Source organism: Colossoma macropomum, unplaced genomic scaffold (assembly GCF_904425465.1).
Source record: "Colossoma macropomum unplaced genomic scaffold, Colossoma_macropomum, whole genome shotgun sequence".
NCBI lineage: Eukaryota > Metazoa > Chordata > Actinopteri > Characiformes > Serrasalmidae > Colossoma > Colossoma macropomum.
Window position 1 is genome coordinate 14737788 of NW_023494786.1, and position 23930 is coordinate 14761717.

The 23930-nt window shown below is 39.0% G+C and overlaps 2 protein-coding genes across 2 annotated transcripts in view; both read left to right on the forward strand.

Moving 5' to 3' along the window:
* Window positions 1-6631, forward strand: part of cpda (carboxypeptidase D, a) — a 26349-nt gene extending 19718 nt beyond the window's left edge. The window contains exons 16-21 of the mRNA XM_036561724.1: window positions 57-155; window positions 913-977; window positions 1983-2114; window positions 2225-2410; window positions 2532-2634; window positions 3722-6631. Coding sequence (XP_036417617.1) covers window positions 57-155; window positions 913-977; window positions 1983-2114; window positions 2225-2410; window positions 2532-2634; window positions 3722-3948 — 812 coding nt within the window. The 3' untranslated portion in view covers window positions 3949-6631. The remainder of the gene's footprint in view (window positions 1-56; window positions 156-912; window positions 978-1982; window positions 2115-2224; window positions 2411-2531; window positions 2635-3721) is intronic.
* A 2932-nt stretch (window positions 6632-9563) lies between these two features.
* gosr1 (golgi SNAP receptor complex member 1) overlaps window positions 9564-23930 on the forward strand; it is a 29157-nt gene continuing 14790 nt past the window's right edge. The window contains exons 1-6 of the mRNA XM_036561738.1: window positions 9564-9661; window positions 10529-10640; window positions 10760-10847; window positions 11077-11184; window positions 12046-12137; window positions 16540-16614. Coding sequence (XP_036417631.1) covers window positions 9631-9661; window positions 10529-10640; window positions 10760-10847; window positions 11077-11184; window positions 12046-12137; window positions 16540-16614 — 506 coding nt within the window. The 5' untranslated portion in view covers window positions 9564-9630. The remainder of the gene's footprint in view (window positions 9662-10528; window positions 10641-10759; window positions 10848-11076; window positions 11185-12045; window positions 12138-16539; window positions 16615-23930) is intronic.

The following is a 23930-nucleotide window of genomic DNA, read 5'->3' on the forward strand; positions in this document are numbered from 1 at the left end:
CTTTTAACGGTTGTTGCTTCTTTGGAAATGTGTTCATTTTTGCTCTTCCTTTTCAGTTGAAAATGAGAGTACCCTGAGGTATTTGGCTACTGTGTATGCCAACAACCATCCCACAATGCACTTGGGAGACGCTGGATGTCCAAACAGCAGTCAAAGTATGTAAACTGCTTCGTACTACTTGTAACCAAAATATGCTGCTTCCTATAGCACTATGTTATGCTTGCCATATTGGTTTAATTAGCTGCATAAGCATATCGAACAAAAAATAGTTCCATGCATCATTTCGGTACTACTGCTTCAATATGTGTCCCCTTAGTAACTGTGCCAATCCTGTCAGGTAAGGATTACACCTGTCTCGTGAGATGTTCCTGTCCACTCTAGCACACTCTTACACAAATTAGGGGCACATTTCACCCAGTGTTCATATGTGCCTGATTCAGCATTTCACCTGCTGTTCCAAATCGTAAATTGAGATTGAACTCTGATTTTGCTGGTCAGTCACACTGTCCCAATGTTCCATAATATTTGTTGAACCAGTCGCATACAGACACCCTACAGTTGTCATCCTGGAATGTGGGAATGTCAGTGTTGTGTTCTGCTTGGACATGAAGCACAAAGTTAGTGGATAAGTGGGCCAAAATGAATAGGAACTTCAGAGTCTGGTGTAATCCTTCCTGACAGGATTGACACTGTCAGTATGGCAACTGGAGGCTTAATTAGGTATTGGGAAAGAAACCATGCATGTGGCTAATTATTTTGTCCATGGAACTTGCCTGACACTCACCTCTATATTAATGATGAATAGCAGTCACAAAGTTTACAGTTTACATTAAAAGGAGCCGTATTTAAATTGATGCAAAATGTTTTCTTTTAATCTAGTACGCTGTTTCTCACTGACCCATTTTATTTCAGTGGGGAACATCCCTGAAGGAGTGCTGCGGGCAGCAGAAAGGCACAGTCACATGGGCAGTATGAAGGTAAATCTAACAGCTGGTGTCTCTAGCTAGTTTGTGGACAGCTTGCTTTCTACACTTAACGTCCAACCTTAATCTGACGTAAGTGACTCGGATAATTAAGATAATTTAAATCCTGGAGCAGGTGTTTTTGGTTGGAAAAAACCTTAACAGGAGGGAGGCTCTACAAGAACAGGGTTGGCTTCAGGTTGCCTTATTATTATCATTATTGTTATCATTATTATTATTATTATTATTATTATAATAAAAGAAGAAGAAGAGTTTGGTCTGGCACATATTACATAATAGGCCAATGTTCAGTTATTTGACGACAGTTATTTTCAGTTGTTAAATTTCACAATCAAATGTTTTCTTCTGTTGGGTTGAGGCAAATACATGTTAATAAAAGAAAGCAGAACACGTATATTGGGACGAAAAGTAGACAAAAGTTCTAACTTCTGATTGGTGCTCTAACATCTTTAGAGGGCCACAGTAAGTAATGTTTGTTTATTTGAGCTCTGAGCCCTCTTTGAGCTCAGGCAGTTGGGAGCTACTAAGTAGCAAGGGAACAGGACAGCTAATCAGGTAATTTGGTCACTTTTGGCTTGTATTATAGTTGCATACTTTTAACAAAATAAAGATGATTAAATGCAATTATGTGTCAGTTATAACATAGTGTATGCAATTATAACATTTCATAATGCAGACGAGCCTAGGAATAATGATAATAATAATAATAGCAGTAGTAATAATAATAATAATTTATTATTCATGTGACATCTGTTTAAAACAAGCGATTGACTGAGAATAAAAACAAACAATTCAGAGTACTGAATTAAAACAAAAGTAAAACTGATTAAAATGCAGTATTAAGTGTGACTCAATATAATTAAAACATGCTTATTTAAAACATCCATTTTATTGAACTAGAGAAGTGAAGTACTTCACAGTTCTAGAAACCTACATTTCAGTCTAGAACCTCTACAAGGCACTTGATTACTATTGTGATTATAATTATTTATGTTACAGGACTTCAGCGTGGACTTCGGTCACTGTCCTGAGATTACTGTGTATACCAGCTGTTGTCTGTTCCCCCAAGCTGACCAGTTGCCCATCCTCTGGGCTGAGAACAGGAAGTCTCTGCTCAGCATGCTGGTGGAGGTCAGTTAGCCCTCTCTTTTCTCCATCTACCATTCCTCTCTCCACCCCTTTATTCTTTAATAAAATGCTAGCTGAACTAGCCCTTTAAAATTTTTCCTATTCCTTTGCAGGTGCATAAAGGCGTACGTGGTATAGTGAAAGACAAGAGTGGGAAGCCCATAGTGGGGGCGATGATCGTGCTGAACGGCGGAGTGCGAGTGTTCACCAGTGAGGGCGGATACTTCCATGCCCTGCTGTCTCCAGGCTCACACAATATCGAAGCAGTAGCGGAAGGATACCAACAGCAGCGGCAGGAGGTGAGAGAATACATGTGAACACACAAGACAACATATTTGAAAGGCTTTTCCAAATAATAATAATAATAAATTACTTTTTTGTGTGCTATTTATTCTCTGCTTTTCCTTCTGATCCCTCCAGGTGATTGTATCGTCATATGAGGCAGCAAGCTCCATCATTATTGAGTTTGATATGGACAACCGCATTTTTGGCTTACCAAGGGAGTTGGTGGTGGCCACTGCAGGTGCCAACTCAGTTCTTAAATTTGACTTAAGGCTTTTGTCGAGCAATTTACATATCCTTTATACAAATTATGCAAATTAAAGCACAGTCTTCAAGGTGTGGTGAATATCTTTTGCTTCTCATTTTTTAGCAGAACTGTAGTCATTAATTTGAACAGGTAATTTGCTGATGTCTTTCATGTGGCTATTATGTCTCGCATAATAATGTAACAGTGATAATTTTGTAAATTTTTATATCTTAAAATTCTTTTTGGTTAAAGAACGTCTTACAAGCCTGACATAGCTCACTCTTTTTTATTGTTTCTCTGATAATTACACCAAAGTGAACCTTACACAGTGTTATTAATCAGACAGAAACCGCATTTCTGGAAAATAAACCTATTTAAATTTTTAAATATTTTAAACGATTCTTTTAAAACAATCTGAAGCACCCATTGCAGTTGATATTGTCAATACTGCTGAAACAACAGAAAAAAATCAGAATTTCAGTGTGACACCAATGCTGGTAGGGCCGAGCTCAAAATATCGATGTGGCTGATTTAGTATTTATGAATTTACTTCTACACGCCAATTTAATGCACAAGTGAAACAGATACTGCATTCAAGCCTGAGAGCCCATGTGGTGAACATGCTCTAATAGTCAGATTTATTTATTATTTTTATTTGTATAAAAAGCTCTGGTCCAGTCTGGTCTAGTTTCACTACCGTCCCTTCTGCGAGTGGCATGTTCAAGAGCTCAGAGTGAAGTTCAGTCATTAGTTTATCATCTGCGGGTGGTGTGTGTGTGTGTGTGTGTGTGTGTGTGTGTGTGTGTGTGAATTAAGTAGGTAACCTTTCTTAACTTTTTTAGCTTCGGTTTTAAAACTTAACCTAATAATTTTAGGTAAGTGCTGTTACAAAAAATGTCACTATCATCCTCCCCAACATTATTTGTTCATTATTACTGTAGTTTTTAGAACAAATTTTCGGTAAACATTGACTGAAAATGTCTGCTGCATATCTGGTGTGTTTTGTCATTGCATTGTGACATATCATACAGTTGCTGACAATACCCAGCCCTAAAGCCCTGCTTTGTGCTTTCTCCTTTAGCTGCAGCTATGACGGCCCTGACCATCACCGCTTGCATCATCTGGTGCGTGTGCTCAGCTAAGTCCAACAGACAGAAGGATGGTTTCCACCGCCTGCGTCAGCACCGGGACGATTATGATGATGAAATCCGCCTCACCTCCATGGGCTCCAAGAAGTCTCTTCTGAGCCACGAGTTTCAGGACGAGAGTGAAAGCGACGAGGACACTCTGTACGCCAACAAACTCTGATACCTTTGCGCCTCCCTAATATAGTCAATTTATCTGCACACGCCCTACAGGAGTGAGACACAGGACTCAGATGTTCTGTCCTTTCCCCTGCAGTCCAGAGCTCACTAGCCACTCCCTCCCAGGGGCCAGTAGGGGGCACTCAACTCAAAGGCCCATCCAAACGGACTGCCCTGAAATCCTTCACAGGATGCACTTTAGTGGCCTACTGAAATTTGGTCAACCTTAACACACCTTAATGTATGCAACTAACCACTGTACAATCTGCTCTCAACCAACTTACTATTTATTTGAATTTAGATAAAGCTACTTTTCCGCTTGTTAGTGTGGAGATTTCTCAGCAGCTCTTCCAATAGGTGTCCAGTCAGTATAGCACTAACTGAATTGCCCAAGTAAACAGAAACTCAACAGGATTGCTGAACACAGTGCCTTGTTTGATTAGTTTGAGCCATTTATGCCTGTTGGCTGTCATTGATGTGTGAAGACGGGTGAAAGTCAAGTTCTTCTCTCTGCCATACTTTGATTTGGGTCGTAATCAGGAATCCAGTGATTTTTTTTCTAAATGCTGTTTCTCGCAGTAGCTGATGGAGTTACTGGGAACAGACCAGGAGTTGTGTACTTAAATCATCTTGGCGCAAAAGTGCTGCTTATGCATCGTGTCATCCTTTTTTTATTTCATTACTGGGACTGAGATCAGTCATGTGGAAACGTGAGCCTAGTTCAGAATCTGCGATAATTTATAAATCTAGGTCGTGAACAGCATTTCTGTGGTCAGTTCTTAATCATACACACTCTGAGGTGGTCAGTTTGTTGCCTAGCTTTCAGAATCTTCAGAAAGCCAATTTGTTGAGCACACAGATTTGTACTGTAGCATAGCATTGAGTCACATCAGCTTGAATGGAATTTGGCTTGCCAAGAATGTAAAGTTTTGTTTTGTTTGTTTTTCTTCTTTAAATTTTTATGTATTTTAATTGCACTCATCTACCGTTTGTTTGTGCATATCTAATATACTAAACCTGAGAACTTAAATGTTGGATCTGTATTCGCTGCTACAGATTATAATAATGGCCATGCACTCTTTTGAAATGTTTGAAGTGTATCTGTTTTTTTGATTTTTGTTTTTTTTTCTCCTCAGAGGATCTTCAAGCCACAGTTGTTCACAGTAGGTCATTGATAATGTGTTCAAACACATACATAGAATCAAGACATTTAGATAATAAACGGGGACTTTTTAAATTGATTAAAAGGGTAGCAGAAATGCCTGCAAAAGCAATAACATCTTTGATTTGTTCATTCTGAACAGATTTCAGATTTTTTATTCAGGAATATTTCAGTTTTTTCACATCTGCCTTTTTATTGATTTATATGTAAACTAAAGATTGAATCAATACATATTAATTAAACTAAAAATACCCTGGTCCACAATCTGACCAAAAGTATGGTCAGTGCAAGTGACCATAACATTAATTTTTTTTCCCATTTTAATTGAACTGATTTAATTTTTCCATCTGATAGAGACTTTTATACAACATTTAGTGCCTTTGTCTTCTAAAATGATAAAATGCCATACAATTCACACACTTTTAATGATTTCTATAAATTGGATCCCTGCGTTGCATTGGCTTATTAATACATACACTGACAGTGTATGTACTGTTAACTAATCAGGGTAACTTTCTCCCTTGAACAGCTTCAGCCCTTGAAATTCACATATTGAGGTGTTAATTTGTTTTTATTTTTATTTTAATTTTTTAGCAGAAATATACTTGTAATTGACACTAGCATTTATAAGGACATGGATTCCATTTTAACTGAAATTCAGACTGTTAAACTTTTTTTCCGTTTTGTCATTTGCTATTTATTTGGTTTATGACCTATACATAGGATTCACATGGCCCGCAAGCCCATTAATATTGAATAAATAATAGGAACACTGGCTCAGTGAGTTATTAATCTGTAATGTGTGAAACCAGCAGAGCTGCTTGCGTGTGCTGATGAATTCAGGCAGGTGCTCGGTCTTGCAATTTAATGTATTTTATACACATTGTGTCTCAGTATCTTTATCACCCTTCTTTTGTCTGCATGCCAGTTAAACAAGGATCTTTTTTTATTAGAAGGAAAGAAGGATACAGTAGTATCATGGCGAATGTGGCACTGACGTACATCAAGTGTTCATTCGATAGCCTTTTAAAGCCTCTGTCTGGATGGTGTGGCCTCAAGCTTTCAGCGTGTTGGTAACCTTCCTCTTTCATCACCACATTGATTACTTTCCGCTTTTCTTTGTGTAGTGCACCAAAAGTAAAACATTGTTAATGTGTATGATAGGAAAGGTTGTGATATGACTTCTTCATTCACTGTTTTCATTGCCACATAAATCTGACATGATAGCTTGATGCTGAAAATCATGCTCGAGTGCAAATGAGTGGGTGTCTGAACAAACGTGTGTAGCTTTTGTATGTACTGGTTGTGCTGATGTATATTTTTTTGTCCTTTTTATACAAAAGGGGTTGATTGTAGATAATTAAGTGATGCCAACTGTACGTAAATGACATAAGTGCAATTTTGGTCAATGGTGGAAAACAAACAAGTGCAAATAAACCTCTCTTTATATCTGGTGTTGAAATACAACTGGGACTGGCTGATTCAGTATAACTGAGACTAAATAAAAGTCTGAGGGGAAAAGTCATGTGGTGACTTTTTTGTCTGATTTTAAGTTGCTCAGTATCTGTATCTCAGTAACCTGATTGTTTTCATGTTCTATACTGCAAAGAAATCTTATGTATATATCTAGTATTTCTCATTTTTAGATTGTTGTAAAAATATTGTACAACCTATTTCTCAATGTTTTTGCTTGTTTTAAGTAATTTTATCAAGTGAGATGATTGTATTCCACTGGCAGATCATTTTCCTTGTTTTGAGCATTTTCTTGAGAAAAGCAATTTTTTCTACCAGTGCAGTAGGACAGTTTCAGTAGATTAAATGACAAAAGAAAAATATTCAGAAAAATTAGAAGGTTCAATGATCTTTTATATCATAAAAATATCATAATGACATACTAAATTGGCTTGATTTAAGATGATTTCACTTATATCAGCACATAGGAAAATGGCTGGAGTCTGGATTTTCATTGGAAAAAGTACAGTGGCATAACTAGGATATTAATGAACAAAATTAAATGGGCCCCCAAAAATGAAAAGAAAAAAACCCATAACATAATTTGCTTGTTCAGTTGCTACTGTTATATCTCAGCCAAGCTGATGCTCTCACAGCATGCCTCTTCACCATTAGCATCTACAGTTCTTGCCACTACAGCACCCTTTTCTTTTTTTATATAAAATTCACAATATCTTCATAAATAAATTGAAATATACTCTTTCTCTCAAAAAATAACTTTTCATCATTAGAATATTTTAATGGATGTCTAAAGTTATTAAACAAAGGAACATGTCTTTTCAGCTTGTAAGAAACTATTTTAAAGAAAATAAACAAAATATGGTATGGACAGTATTAATGGCACCCTTTCCTAATATTTTGTTGTACATCTTGAGCAGCAATGCCAGCCTCCGAACATTTTTGGTAACCATGTAAAAGCTTCTTGCACCAATCTGCTGTAGTTTTTCCTGCTTCACTGTTACAAACTTTTCTCTTGGGTGTTTGCAGGGTGTCTCTTCCTTATGGCAGATTTCAGCTGTCTCCAAAGATATTCAGTGGGGTTGAGATCAGGACTCATTGCTGGCCAGTTTAAAACAGTCCACTTCTTTCTTTGCAACCATTCTGTTGTGCTTATTGATGTGTGCTTTGGGTCAAACCTAGCTTCCTTACACTAGGTGGCACATTTCTCTCTAAAATGACTTGGTAATCTTCTGATTTCATTATTCCTTTAGTTCAGTTGAGGCCTCCAGTACCTGAGGTAGCAAAGCAGCCCAACAACATTATGGATCCACCACCATGTTTAACTGTAGGTAGGGTGTTCTTTTGCTTACAAGCTTCATGTCATCTCCTATAAACAAATGGCTAATCTGCATTGCCAAAGAGCTCTAGTTTTGCTTTGTCTGTTCACAAAATATCTGCCCAAAAACATTGTAGTTTGTGTAGGTATGTTTTGGCAAAGATCAGTCGTGCCGTCTTATGTCTTTCTTTCATCAATGGGGTCTTTCTTGGCTTTCACTCATGAAGTGCTTCTTGGTTTGGTGTGTGGCATATGGTACAGGTTGAAACCATTACCCCAGATCCAGGTCTGTCTTTAGATCTTTGGATGTTACATGTGTTTTTTCACAGTTTGCACCAACCTTCAAAGGTTTTCTTCATTAATTCTCCTCTTTGACCCACATCCTAGGAGGTTCTTGACAGTTCCATGAGCAATAAACCTCCTAATTACTTTACGCACTGTAGAGACAGGGATGTCAAGGACTTTGGAGATGGCCTTTCATGTGTTTGGACATACTAGCACTTTTGATGCTCTCAAACAGCTCTCTAGTCCTCACCTATCTATATCTTGAAGAAATATATTTTTGTATTATTTTGAATGGAATCACTTTGATCTTGAGGGTTGTAAACTTATAAACAATAAACATATCACATTACTGGTTGTGAAAGATGGTAAAACTGTTATCATGGATCAAATTGATTATTACTAAGAAGGAGATAAATAGGTGTCAGTACTGTCTGTGTAGTGCTGATGGATGCAAACTGCTTGTGGACACTTGGGTGGTTTTATGTACCTAAATAGAAGTAATTAATTTTACATGACTACTTTTGAACCCTTATATATCCCATAATTAAACAGGCTGTTTTTGTTACCATACCTTTAAAAGCAGTGCTGCTGGAGTTTTTAAACACCTCAGTGTCACTGCCGGACTGAGAATAGTCCTACAACCAAAGACATCCTGCCAACAGCGCCAATGGGCAGCATCCTGTGACCGCTGATGAAGGATTAGAGGATGACCAATGCAAACAGCAGCAGATGAGCTACTGGCTCTGATTTTACATCTACAAGCTGGACCAACTAGAGTGCTGAGAAAGATCCACCACCCACAAAATACCTGCTCTGTGGTGGTCCTGTGGGGGTCCTAGCATTGAGGAACAGGATGAAGGGGGGCTAACAAAGTATACAAAATACGACAAAGTACTACAAAGCGCGCCTGTATGGTAAGTGGAGCTGATAAGATGGTTGTACAAACAAAGAGGTGGTTTTAATGTTGTGGCTGATCATGTATGTAAATGTGTTGGGTTATGTGACATCACAAAACCACTGCATTTAAAGTGGACTGTTTTTGCATCTTCCATGTATAGACTGTATGAACTGGGAAGTGGACGGTACATTTTGAAACTTTAACAATGTTTACATTCTACATGAAAATCTTTTATTTCAAGGATGTGAAGGAAATTTCCATGAAATGGGCCTTTGAGAAACTGGATCTATCTGTGAGTCATGGGTGTGCAGCTGTGTCTGTTTTTTTTATCTGAAGGGCCCAGTCAGGCCATTTGAATACGAATAAGATGCAACTTCCAGACAACTGACTTAACAGTTGTTTTTTTTTAACAGAAAAACAGGTCATTCTTGATTTTCTTCTCAGAGTATCCTCAGCCACACGGAGAGAGGCGCTGTAGTGGAGTTTTTGTAGGCTGAGCTGCAGCAGAGCCTTTCCTCTGCCAGCACGACGCGGATGACGTTGAACAACAAAGATGGCAGGGGGAAACAGCAACTATTGGGAAGGTGAGGTGGCAAAGTGGTGTTATTTGGAGTCGACCAAGGCATTTTAATCACTTTGAGTCCACTTATTCCAACTTTTTATTCTTTATGTGGCTGTCTGCGAAGGCTTAGTAACGGTTTGTTCGGCCGGTTCACGTCAAAACACCTCCATCCACTTCACTACGTTAGCGTTAACGAACGCTAGCTTGGCTAGCTAACTAGCTGCGGCGGCTAACGTAACGTCAGTGATTTAGCCGAGCACGAATTAGTCGGAAGTCGGAAAGAAAATGTTATTGTCCCCAATGTTGCACTCGTTCCTGAAATAACTTATCTGTAAAGTGTTATTGAAAATATCTGACTGATGTAAACGTGTATGATGTAGTATTTCTTGTCAGCGGTGTCGACTGACATCTTTTAGGAAGCAAATTTTTAGCCAGCTAACCTAGCTGTGGGATAACTGGGTTAGCTAAATAGCTTAACTAGCTAATTTTCATTACAGAATACTTATGTATTTTGTGTTTTATGTACTAACGACTCTTTCGTGGCACTTTAAATGATATTCTGAATCTCAGAGTAGGCATGTTGCTGTCTTCAGTGTTATTATAAAAAAAAGTGTGTGCACAGTGAACAAAATATGATGGTAACTTAACTAGCACAGCATCACACACCTGTAGCCAGCTTAGTATTAAACGTAGGTTATGTGTTATGACTTGTTATTTAAACTTCTAGCACACAACAGCTGGCAATTCTTATTTTCGTGCCTGCAATATACATTTCTGTTGAGTAAGATATACACTTAACAGAAATATAAAGTTACTGTTCGTGTAACTGCAGTCGTTGGTCTGTCTAATTGTAGGTTAGGTTAATTGTCCTCACGATACATCTTTACAGATTTGCGCAAGCAGGCACGACAGTTGGAGAATGAGCTCGACCTGAAGCTGGTGTCCTTCAGTAAACTCTGCACCAGCTACAGCGGCTCCCGGGATGGCCGGAGAGGAGACAGGTACATGAACATGTCAATGAATCAAGTTGCAGTGGTACATACTTGGCTCTGTTTTATATGTGAATAACTTCTCAGCCTGTTCCTATGTCAGTATTGTTTTTTGCCTTATTTTCAAACAGCTCGGACACAACGCCCCTCCTCAACAACTCCACTCAAGACAGAATGTTTGAGACCATGTCAGTCGAGATCGAGCAGCTTCTTGCAAAAGTTAGTCATCTGTCAGTTGATTTGTTGATGTTTTGGGTAGAGTATATCACCCATGTTCTTGTGCTACAACAAGAAAATTGTCATTAGACTGCATGTTATGTTTTTAAGTAGTATTAACTGAGATCACATTCGGCTTAATTAACTGAGTCTTTTGTGCCATGTTGGATTCAGCTTTTTGTGGCCAGTCTTATGTTTAAGTGTAATTTGATTATTCTGCTGTTTATTGTAGCTTACAGGGATAAACGATAAGATGGCAGAGTACACTAGCACACCAGGCGTGACATCTCTCAACGCTGCATTGATGCACACACTCCAAAGGCATAGAGACATCCTACAGGTGAGAGACATTCTGCTCTCGTCCCCTGCTTGATACGTCCTCTCTTCTGCAAAAATCATGGGCAGCTCTGAATCTCTGCCTGATTGATTGCCCTGTGGCTTTTGCAGATGTTTGTATTTTCGGTACAGTGTAAAAGTCTGAAACCACTACCCAAAATGATCATTACAAGTTATAAATGATAAGTACAAGTTATTAGTTTTTCAGGAGATATTTCTGATGAGATTAGATACAAGATAATCCCCTTGCATAAGGAAGGGGAAAGTAAAAGAAAACTGTGAAAAAATAGTTAAAATTATTAGAAGAGGTAGAGAAAGTGGGACTTGTAACAACATTTTTTTAAGTAATAGAAATGGGTTGACCATTTGTGAGACGCAGAAAATGTAGCCAACTTCTGAAACTGAACTTGGGGGTGTGTTTACAAGGAGAAAAATGGAAATGTATCCCTGCAAATTTCTTTGAAAAACTGAAAGCATGTCTCCCTAAAACAATGAAGCTGATAAGGCAAAGGATGGACATCCCTAAATACTGAAAAAAATGACATTATATTTAGTTGTTGAGACTTCTGTGGAAGAATGGAAGCGTCATATGCTAGTAGTTTTGATATTCTACTTGGCATTGGAGGCTTCAGAGTAATTTTCTGTTAAATATGTTTTCTGTTTCTGTTAAAAATCATTAACTTGTACATAATGGCTGTTTTGACTCAGAATTAGATAAATTATGGGTGATCTGCACTGTACTATATGTATAATTGTAAAAGAATGTATATGATGTAGATTCCTGCCTATACTGTGCTATCAGTGTGTCGTCTTAGTACAATATCTCATTTGTAACTATTCATCTGTTTCTCTGTTTTTGCCCCAGGACTACACACATGAGTTTCACAAAACCAAATCCAACTTCCTGGCTGTGAGAGAGAGAGAAGATCTACTTGGGTCTGTCAGGAAAGACATTGAGTGAGTTGTTTTCCCCTAAAGCTATCAGATCCTGTTAGTGGTTGTCCACCTAATCTCTCGTTAATATATAAATATGAATTCCTTGTAATGCAGTCTGAACATGAAGCTAATCATATTTTTATGTAGTTTTAATTAAATTTACTCATAAATGCTCCTCCATGCTGCCTTCACTGAAAGAATTTCTGCAGGGTTCGGAAACCTTAATCAGTATTTTATGTATGTCTGTTACTAGCACATTGTGTCTATTGGTAACCAATTGAACTCCTTTTATTAAGGTATTATACATGAGCTAATTTCCTGGACTAGTCTAGGTTTGGAGTAGATTGCAGTGTTAATGATGTTTATAAAAAATCCCATTTAGTCCAGGTTTAGGCTTAATCTCTGGGAAACTGTTCCATAATGTTAAAATGCATCATGGAACATTATTTTCCTGGCTTATTGTTTTTCTATAATTGTCCCAAGTTCCCAGTTTACAGTGTCCTTCTTGAATTCAGGCCAGCAGTCTGACAAAACTGTATGTTTGCCTTTATTTACGTAAGTGAGGGCTCCTCCTTTTCTGCTTTTCCTGTTTAGGGCACAAAGGCCTTAATATTCCCATTTACTGAGCATAGAATTTTTCAGGAAGCAGGAGCATTTCTTTACTTTTACATAAGAAGTGCTGCTTTAAAGTTACATTGCTGTGGCTACAAGCCCTTTTGACAGTCTGAGATGTATGACATAAGTTTTCTCTTAATTTAGGATGCTTTGACGTTCACTTTTTAAAAGTTTGATTTGATGTCCAATTCCAAAAAAGTGGAGCGCTGTGTAAAATGTAAATAAATCTAAATAAAAACAGAATGCAATGATTTAGCAAATCTCATAGACCCATATTTTATTCACAGTGGAACATAGAACACATATCAGATGTTGAAAGTGAGACATTTTACCATTTCATGAAAAATATTAACTCGTTTAGAACTTGATGGCAGGAACACCTCTCAAATAATTTGGGACAGGGCCATGTCTACCATTGTGTAGCATCCCCTCTTCTTTTAACAACAGTCTGTAAACGTCTGGGCAAGTGAGGAGACAATTGCTGGAGTTTTGGGAGAGGAATGTTCTCCCATTCTTGTCTGATGTAGGATTCTAGCTGCTCGACAGTCCTGGGTCTTATTTGATGGATTTTTTGTTTCATGATGCGCCAAAAGCTTTCTATGGGTGAAACGTTCAGCCCCGGACTCTTTTTCTGCGAAGCCATGTTGTTGTGATGGATGCAGTATGTGGTTTAGCGTTGTCTTGCTGAAATATGCAAGATCTACCCTGAAAGAGACGTTGTCTGGATGGGAGCATATGTTGTTCTAAAACCTCTGCATACTGTTCAGCATTGATAGTGCTTTTCCAGATTTGTAAGCTGCCCACATCATAGGCATAATGCAGAATGCAACCCCATACCATCAGAGATGCAGGCTTTTGAACTGTGCACTGATAACAAGCTGGATGGTTCCTCTCCTCTTGAGTCCGCAGGACACGGTGTCTGTGGTTTCCAAAAAGAATTTCAAATTTTAATTTATCTGACCACAGACCAGTTTTCCATTTTGCCTCCTGAGCCCATGCGGTGATTTCCAGTACAGTATCATGCCTGTTTTTAATGCAGTGCTGTCTGAGGGCCGAAGACCATGGTCATCCATGCGTCATCCCTTCTCCGTTTCTTCAGATTTTCTGTATCTTTTGATGATGATGTGTACTGTAGATGGTGGGATATCCAAAGTCTTTGCAGTTTTACATTGAGGAACATGTTTCTGAAATTGTTCCACAATTTTTAGACACAGTTTTTAACAGATTGGTGAACCTCTGCCCATCTTTGCTTCTGAGAGACCCTGCCTCTCTAAAATGCTTTTTTTATACCCAGTCGTGTGTTAGTTGCAAGTTGCTCCTCCAGCTGTTTTTTTATTAGTACCACTTACTTTTCCAGCCTTTTGTTGCCCTTGTTGTAGGCTTTTTCTGTACACTGTTTCCAAAATCACACCATATATGTCTGGCTTTAGAGGACATTCAGTGTCAGTTTAATCAGCCAAACAAAAAGCTTCAGATGTAAAACCCCACCGTTGAGCTCTTCAGATGCGTTAGCCTCGGATGTGATTCCTGCTGTCACCGTGCTGCAGAGACTATGAATCCTACTATAGTTACAACTGTACAGAAGTGCTTTTCTGATGTGCAACAAAACTCTCTTCTTTACTTCTTGAGCCAGTGACTAATGTAACATAGCTAGCTAATGCACATCATTTAAAATCAGCTAGATCTTAATGATGTAACTGTTAAGGTTGCGCTCATTTACGCTAACAGCTACTTAATTCTAAGTAGGTTACTCAGTATGGTATCAGACTCGGTCTTGGCAAGTACTAAAAACAATGTACTCATGTTCAATTAAAATAATGGTATCAATGCATCCTTAGAAACAAGAACTTATTAGCCTATAGGGTCAGCTCAGAGGGTCATTTAGTTGCCGCAGTTTAAGTGGACTAAAGTTGCGTTTGGGTGCATGTCGGAAAGTTATACCAGATGGTAAACTACAAAATACGACTTTACTCCATTCTGGTGATTGTTGGAAGTTACACCCACCACATGGAAAAAGAAAAAATGGAGATAAAGAGGTTGCTTTTGATTTGCTGTTTTGAAAAGAACATAAATAATCTGGATGCCTATCAGGCATATCTTTTTTTTTTGTGTTCACTGCTATGTTTACCGTTTTTCACTGGCAGAAAAGTGAAAGGTCACATTGTGTATCACGTGATACTCGGGTATCATCTCCAGTCCCAAGTTTCCAACTTGTAAAGACTTTGTCAGCTGTTTGAGTGCAATTTACAAGTGGGACAGTTTGATACCACCAGTTGAACACCTGTCAAATGCAGCAAAGGTTCTTCTGTCATCAGGAGAGGCTACCAGCTCCCAGTGGAAGAATACGGTTTATGTTAAAAAGCTTTAAGAAGCTCATTGCTCATAGTAGTGCATCTGTGTTAATGGAATATCTGTCGTATCTGTAGCATGTGGTTGATTAATATGGACAGTAACTTTCTGATCAGCTGAAAAGAACAGAAAACGCCCATGTTAAAATAAACTAATGACCAAGTGATCAAATTATTCAGCCTAAATAATGAGAAAAGTTTCATGTTGTTACCTATATTGACCACCAGGTGTCAGCACAGTCGCTTCCGTAAATGCTTATAGCTGTGGGTCAGACAGTGTAGCTGTGATTACCCGTTTCTCTCACTCGGCCATTTTCCTTGTATGTGACTGCAAATTATCTGATTTCAGCATGAACACAGCAGTGATTATATGGAAGTTTCACCTGCCTCTTTGCCTGTGCTCCTCATTTTACCTGGCTGCCCCTGTTGATTGCCATGTAGCACCAAAGCCCCCTGGAAATGCCAGTAGGCAGAAATGCCAGAGTATGTGTGTGTGGTGTAGGGCCCTTGTTGGAATGATTGAGTTGACTCACAGTTTTCTGCTGCTTTGGTTGTCATAGACTGACAGGCTGTGTGTGGATGCATTCCCATACCGACCAGTGTTGCAACTGTTCACCAACATCAGTCTTACTGTAGCATACTCACACAAAGACAGAGCAGGGTTGGGGATGCTTTATGACTGTTTAGTCATTCAGTCAGCCTTACTTCGCTGACTCTGCCCGTCACGTGCCTCTTTCCCTCGGAATGGAGGGTGATCTTTATTTCTGTTGGCACTAAAGCCTAGAATGTAGGCTCTGGCTCACTGTAACAAAGATCTAGAACACTATAAGAGGATATGGGTAGATTTTTTGCCCCTCTGCCCTGATTAACTTCTTGAGAAGGGCTGCTCTTCCAAGTACTTCACTCATTCATTATTCACACTAAATGCTTTCTGTGGTAGAGCTGGCCATGTGCGCTGTGCAGAAAGTGGAAGCTCCATTGCTACCCCCGCTCCTCTTTACCAGCTCAGGCTCTGATGTATAGGTTTTGGTATACTCTATAAGAAAATCTTAAGTGCCTTTACTTGTGAACTTACGAGTAATGTTTCCAAGTGGCACTTCTTTTTCAGTATTGTGTACCCATTAAAGGATCTAAATAAGTAGAAGTGGTCAGAATTACTGATTTCTGCTCATTTGTTTTTCTAGACCTTTTATTAGATAAGTAAATATTCAGTGGTGTTATTGGTTGTAATTTAAAGACTTATTTATGCCACTTTGAAACGTTTTTCCTATGTTTTTTCCTATTTTCCTATGATTGATGCATTAGGAGTAACTTTAATTGATTCAGTGGGTGAAAGATTATCCCTTACTTGTGAAGGCTAAAAGATTAATGTGCTCCTTGGGACATTTACATAGAAAATGTGTGTGTAAGCATTTGTACGTATTTATTGAATGATGAGCTTATGTTTTTTTCTTTTTCAGGACATACAAGAGTGGCTCGGGTGTGAACAACAGACGAACAGAGCTTTTCCTTAAGGAACATGAGCACCTAAGAAAGTAAGCCCTTTCTTATATTTCTTTTTATAAAATTCTGGGATTGTGCACTGAGATGTTCTACCCAGGCATGTATCGTTCAGGGGATTGCAGTTGACTGCAAAGAAGTATTGCCTTGCATATAAACTTGCTTAACTAACCTTACGAATTAAAGTAAGGACTGAGTTTATTCTTACAGTGTTTTCTATAAAGAATAAAAAGATTAAAAAAAAAAACTTTTTGTCTGAAAAAGATGAAAAAATGATCACTTTTAGCATCTTCTGTAGTAGTTCAGATGATATTTATATTTGGGTGCTTATTATAAACCAAGACAACCCCTAAAATGTGTTCTCTAGCCAGTGTTCATTATGTGATTCCTAATAAAAAAGACAGTTTGAAGGAGTCACACTTACACAGTTATAAAATGTTTCAAAAAGAGAAGATTTATTGAGTGAAATCCCTCCCCTTGAGTCTTTACTTTCAACCTTTGATTGTTGGTCATTTTAGTGATTTTGGGATATAATACACTACACTTGCAATGTGCCATCAGTCTCAACTAGCTGATCAAGACTACTGTTCTGTATCCACTTGACTTGAAAGAGTAACTTTTTGGTCAGCCAAATGGCCCCAGGGGCCACACTTTGGGCAGTCCTGGCTTCAATGGTTGCACCACTCAGGGGCCCGATAGTCATCATTGGACTTAAACTACTGAGCTGAGAGTTTGGAACCTGACTGTGAAATTCACAAAGGTAATTTATTATAAAAAGCTATAAACTGAAATTATAGTTGATGGTGATTTTGGCAGTGTTTGTGCACTAGTCCATTTGTTTCAGAGCAGGGCTGCAGTTAATCAGTTTGCTAGGGTAAAGTAAGTGGGCTGCAGCATGGTGTCAGCATATTGCTGTGCTTACTCAAATATATTCTAAGAATCCAGGATAATTCATTACTGCCTTAGATAAAAGCTAATTGAATTTGAGCACTGCATTGTAGTTACAATGGCATTTGATGTGTGTTGTTTTTTTTGTTTTTTTTTGTTTAGCAGTTTTTGGGACAGATGAGTGAAGTTAAGCTTCAACTTTCTCTTCATGTTATTGCTGGAATCCATTTCCACAAACAAAGAAATGTTATGTGAATTTTCTGAAGCCTTGCTTCTTAGTTACAATCAAAGGAAGCAGTAGAGAGTGATGGAGGAGGTCTTATTTCCATTAATTAAAGGCAGGTTCCTCAGGGCTTGCACACCACTTGGAGCCAGTTTGCACAATAGGGGAAACTGTGGCCTGGCTGGAAGGACCATTTCAGTGGGCGCCTCTCTGCCTGCAGTGTAGAGAGGGAGTTCTGGCTACTTGCCTGCTTTGTTTCTCAGCAGAAAGCGGCAGTGTACCCTCCCTCCCCTTATGCAGGCATCTTACAAACCAGCATTGCTGTAGGGAGAAAGCAGGACATGGCACAGCACTCCTCTAGTACCACTGGGCGATATACCACCCATACTGTTATGATGATACTGATACACCATGACGCTGATTATCAGTTTAATCTATATATATATAGTGCAGTGGATGCCATTTATCAGGATGTGGAATACTCAGGTACTTGGTTAACAGTTTAAGGTGCTGGGATTCCAGTAATTAATTCACTATTCACATATTAAGATTCATCGCAGGAAGACAGAAAAAATATACAGACTAACAATTCAGTGAAACGTCAGTTTTATGTTTTAACAAAATTGTAAAAGTTTTGCTAGTACTTGTGAGTATGTTATGTTATACTGTGCTACTCTGAAACGTAAATATCTTAAACTGTTGCCAAGAACGCTTTGGTAATGACATGAACAAGAAGACACAGATGTTGGGTCCAGAAATGGTAATGTTAGGATAAAAAAAATATTTCTCTTGACAAATGCTGGCACAATGTCCACTGAAGAGGGAAAAAAAACTGAAGAGAACAAGACTCCGTCAGCTTTCAGTGTTGCTGGTTAGCTGTTGTTAGCTCATTAGCTCCTCTGCCCAGTAACAAACAGATAGTGTACAGTACAGGTTAATGCTCCAGAGGGAAAGTGGACTACATGTGGTCATCAAACTTAGTAATGTGGTGCTAATGTTGGTTATGGCAGTGTTTAGTGTAGGTCTGTGATGGTATTATTGTTTTTTTTCCTTACCTCAGTGATAAAGCAGTTTATCCCTGTGGTTTGTCACTAATAAAAAAAAAAATACCCTCTTTACAGTGTCTTAGGTCATGCAAAAGAAGAATGACACTTTTTGGCCATCTTGTCCTGCGTTATTTCAAAGTAGAAAAACATTTAAAAGTTTAGTTTGCTTGCTTGATCACCAAATAGGTGAACACAGTGCACAATGTTCAGTGCACCATTCAATAAATGTCAAACCATCTATTTAACAATTGATAAATACTAAACAGTGCTGCAAAATAGGAGACTGATGCTGGTTAGCATTAGTTATCTTTGTATTTTCTTATTTGTGAAGCACTTTGAATGACTGCAGTGTATGAAAGGTGCTAAATAAATAAACTTGCTCTAACTGAACGGACAGAAAACCAAAATTAAACCTGCTTTTGGTGTTAGGAACTGCAGCTTGATCGACTAACTTAATGTTAGCTTAGATAACAGAGTTGTTTGTGAAGTAGTGAAGTGATGCCAAATGTAAATACTGATCATTACTGATCAAATGTGATCACCAGCAAAAAAAATGAAATTCAAAAACCAAAAAAAAAAGGCTGTGCCCCGTGGTAGACATCACATGACTGTGGTGTTGCGGTAATGCGGTGATCATCGCAGCCCTAGTTTAGTGCCTTCTTTCCTTACAGCTCTATCAGAGAAGGAAGTCACGTCTAGCATTAGTAACTGAGCCCATGCCAGTGTAAACAGTAATTGAACATGATGCCATCAGGAATGCCATTTAAGGACATTAACTGCTTGTTGACAGCACTGGGCACTCAGCAGGAGAGCAGAAAAAGAGAGAGAAAAATGATGATGAGAGCCCAGCTGGATGGGAACCCATTACTGATGATTACTCAATTAAATAGGGGAAGACACCAAGGAAAAAAAACGAACTGATAAAACTCATTACAGGAGCTTAGACTGCCTGAAAGTGCTTTGGCATCCTCACTCAAAGCCTTCAGTACCATCAGAGCATCAAAGGGGAGTTTGTAATTCGCATTTTGCTCGCCTCCTTAGTCAGCCCCATCTCTGTCTCAGTAGGGAGAAACATTAACTTCTTTTTGTGACTCAGCTGTCTAATGCAGACACTTGGTGTGTTGTAAAGATGGAGCTAAAATGTATTTACATAACTTTATATTCCAGTTAAAAAAGTGTTGCCTAATTTAGTCTGTCTGAAAGTTACAGCTTATATTCTTGTGCTGCATGCTTGTGTCCTTGTGCTGAGTTCTAGTGTTGGCTTTAAATTTGACTGATGAGGCCAAACAAACATGGTTGTTTTTTCTTCACTGTCTTCAGTGCTGTTTGTCAACTGAATTACTGTTGTCATTCGTTCTCGTGCTGCATCATGCCAGCCGTCTGATGTTATGTGCTAATTTTCAAAAAATAAAGTATTTCAGGTGTACCTCATAGATGCCTTCTTTGAAGTGATTCTCAGAGTGGAACATCACTCTCTGACTTTGCATCCTTTCACAGGACTGAAAATGACGGGCTTGCACTTTGGAGCATCTGAGTGTACAACCTGTGGTTTTGTGATGGATTCAGCTTTGAATTCACAAACTCATTTCCTTCAGCAGTAGACAGGAGCCCAGAAGACACTTTATGATAAACTGAAAAATGTACCACGACGGGCTCCCGAGTGGCGCAACCGTCTAAGCGTTGGCCCTATCATCAGGAGATCGCGAGTTCGATCCCTGGTGATGCTACAGCCATCCGTAGCCGAGAGTCCGAGAGAGCACAATTGGCCTCGCTCTCTCTGGGTGGGTAGGATGGCCCCTCCTTCTCCCCCCATCACTCAGCGCGATGCTAGTCAGAGCAGGCGTCTGTTAGCTGACGTAACAGATCTGGTGGTTGGAGCTTTCCTCCGAGCGCGTTCGGCTGTCCAATGACGTTGCGTGAGCGGCAGCTCGAAAAGAAGCGGTGGTTGGCTTCACAGGTCTCGGAGGAAGCCTGTGTTAGCCTTCACCCTCCTAGCGTTGATAGCATCGTGTGATTGGGGGAGTCCTAACTAGCGGGTGGAATTGGAGACGACTAAATTGGGGAGAAAATCGGGTACAAAAAAAAAAAACGTACCACACTAGATATTAGGGGAACCATTTCAAATCACAGGTCAGCTTCTGCTCTTGTCAGTTAATTTTACATTATTAAGTAAAGACAGACAGAGGAACACTTTTGTTCTTGTATTCGTCTCAAGCACGATGTCTTATCTGATGTTACTTGACTGTGCTCAATGCACAGAAGAACAGGAGCGAGTTCTCAGGCAGGATCTTCTCTGCCTGAAACCAGGCCTGATAATTAATATATTACAGCCTCAGAGTCCATTAGACATTTTCTCTTTGTGCAGAAATGGCTGTGCTTGTGCTGATTACAGCTTGCTATAAAACGGATTTGACTGCTGTGCTGAGATAGAAGAAATAATACATCATAGAGCTTTTCTTATAAAATGGATTTTGCATAAATATCGAAGCTGTAGATATGTGGACTTCCTCTTAAGGTCTCTCTTAATAGGATCTGAAAGCCATATGGTGAAGGTGTGTCAGTTGTTAGTTTGCAGCCTCATATGTGCTATTGGAACATCAGTGTTTGGGGTTTGGACAGAAAGTTATTCTTCTTGTCCCCCCTGCAGGACTGAACAGAGTCCTTCTTTGGTTGTAAAACCTTTTAAAAACACTGTTGAAATGTGACGTTGGACATTGCTATGTAGAAATTGCCTTTAGAAAACTTGAACTGACTGCTTTGCTTACTGGTGAATCTCTGACTTTTTTGAACCTTACTCTGTGTGGTCCTCTGGGTTTCCTTGATATTTGTGCCTTTTCAGTATACTATCATTTTCTTTTTAGCATTTTAATAGTTGCTGACTGGCACTTCCCCAAGGGTTGTGTTTCTGTTTGCATAGCACTAATTCCAGAGTGCTGACAGTATTCCTTTTGCTTAGTATCATGGTACTGATTTCAGACGCAAGGAGAGCAGTCAGGCTTGGTTTTTACTCACAGCTGAAGAGGTGTAGAGGTGAAGAGATGCTGCCAGTGCTTGTGTGAGCGCTTGCCTGTCTCCTGTCCACTCAGACGTAGAAGACATTCTTAGGTAATGGGAGATTCTCATAGTCAATGTGAGTGTTGATTAGTTGCTTAAAGTCTTTGCTGTGTCTTTTCAGAGCTTACTTTTTCCCTTCTCCAGCACATCATCAATCTCTTCATGTTTGGTTCCATTTAGTATCTTTTTTTTTTCTCAGGTTTCTCAGAAACTACTGTTCCTTGAAGAACAGACATCAACTTTGCCAAATCAACTTGATTGCTCTTTCTTCTCCTTTCATTGGATATTGTTTACCACCCATTCCTGTTCGTTCACTTATTTTCTTTATTTATCATGGAAAAATAAAAAGGTAGTAGTTCAAACAGCAGAGGCATGCAGCATTGTAAAGAGTTGGCTAATTAAATTCTGTTACGTTGGCTGATCAATTAATAACTTGCCCTGAATGATATTCACTGAAAATTAAATGAATGATGGGGCAGTCTGTTACTTTTGCACTGTGCTGTAGTGAGACACGTGTCCATCACATTAACAAGAATGGATATTTCTTGCTCCTAGGTAGTTTAATGATGTAAAGTGTTTGAAAAAGATGAGACTGGTATACTGGTTGGCCGATAGAGTTGGACAGTAATGTTTCCCCAGATTTATTGGCAAAAATTCTGTCAAGAAAGCACCCATAATAGTTTGTTGTTGCATGTTTTATATCATCATGAGAAAACATCTTTATTGTGAGAAATACATCTAATTTCTGAGGATGTTATTAAGTTGGAAGTCACCAGCTTTTAAATTTTATTATGGTAATTCAGGATAAACTCAAATTTGAGCACAAAACACCTTCATCGTTAAAATACCGGATGTAAAATGTACCCAGAACTTATTTCTGTGTGTACTAGGACCGAGTGCAGGCTTGCAGCACTGGGCTCAGTTGGAAAAGTAATTGCATCTCTTTCTCCTTTGTTGACACAGAGCTGCACAGCAGTTGAAAACCAATCAGTCTGTCTTAGTAGTCATTTTAGAGGAGAACGAACAACCTTGGGTTGGTAGCTCACTGTTCAAACCGGACTGTAATGCCCCATGTGTGCGGCAGAGAAAACTGCATGGACAGTCTGTGCCAAGTGTACCCGTTATTCCATTATCTAGCCCACAGTTTCCTCCCACTAGCTCCCTGTGGTGGTGTAAAACTGCAGTGGCCGGCAGAGGAAATGGAGGAATGTCCTGCTAATGTCATTGATAGATCTGTGGCACTGCATAAAACCTAGGAATCATACAGTCTTTAGGAGCAGATTAATGTGATCTGTCTCAGATCTGTATCTTACACAGATTGCTTGAAAATCCTGTTGAAGTGAATCACAGCCTGATAAACTCCTTTGAATTTGGGTATTTGAGTGGCTTATTAGGATACACAGAGTAAAGAAGAAACATGTGGAGGACAGGAGAAAATTACAGTGGAGTTGTGCAGCATTAAAGCAGCAGATGGAGCTCAGCAGCCTGGACCCAAAAGCATTCTCTCTCCCCTCTTCTTGTCAGCTCTCTTGAGCTGAAACATAAATCTCTTCCTGCATGGGCTGCCCTATCACAAATAGGCAGCTTTTCTGATGAGCTAGCAAGATTCTTCTCTTTTCCAAGGTCCGGAAAGAATAAGGGAGGTGAGAGAGAAAGAAGGAAAGACATGGTCACTGAAGACAAGGACATTGTAGAGATCATGTTTAGCTGTTGTTAAAGTACATATTTTGGATAGTAGCCAAGAATAGACAGAAGTTCTTAAAAGCCCTCAAAAAGTAAGTAGTCACTAATGCCAGTGCAGATGAATGGATTTTTCATTGCCTCAATGAGCAGAATCCTGTAATCCTGTGAACACAGTTAAAATATTGAGATGTTTATTATATAATATAGTATAATATTTTTGTAATAGGAGGTAATAAAAATGCTTGCCACCTAATTAACCGTTGACCAATGCACTGAGAAAAGAACAGTAGTTTTTTCTGATGTGAAGCAAGTGTGGAGCTTGATTTTCTCCTCAAAGATAAAATCTTTAAGTGATGTGTATCTGTGATGGTGACAGTTTTGGCCAGTTTTTTTCTCATGTTTTTCTTTGACTTTCCCCTTTCTTATGCAAGTGGATTATTTTACATCTATCCTACTA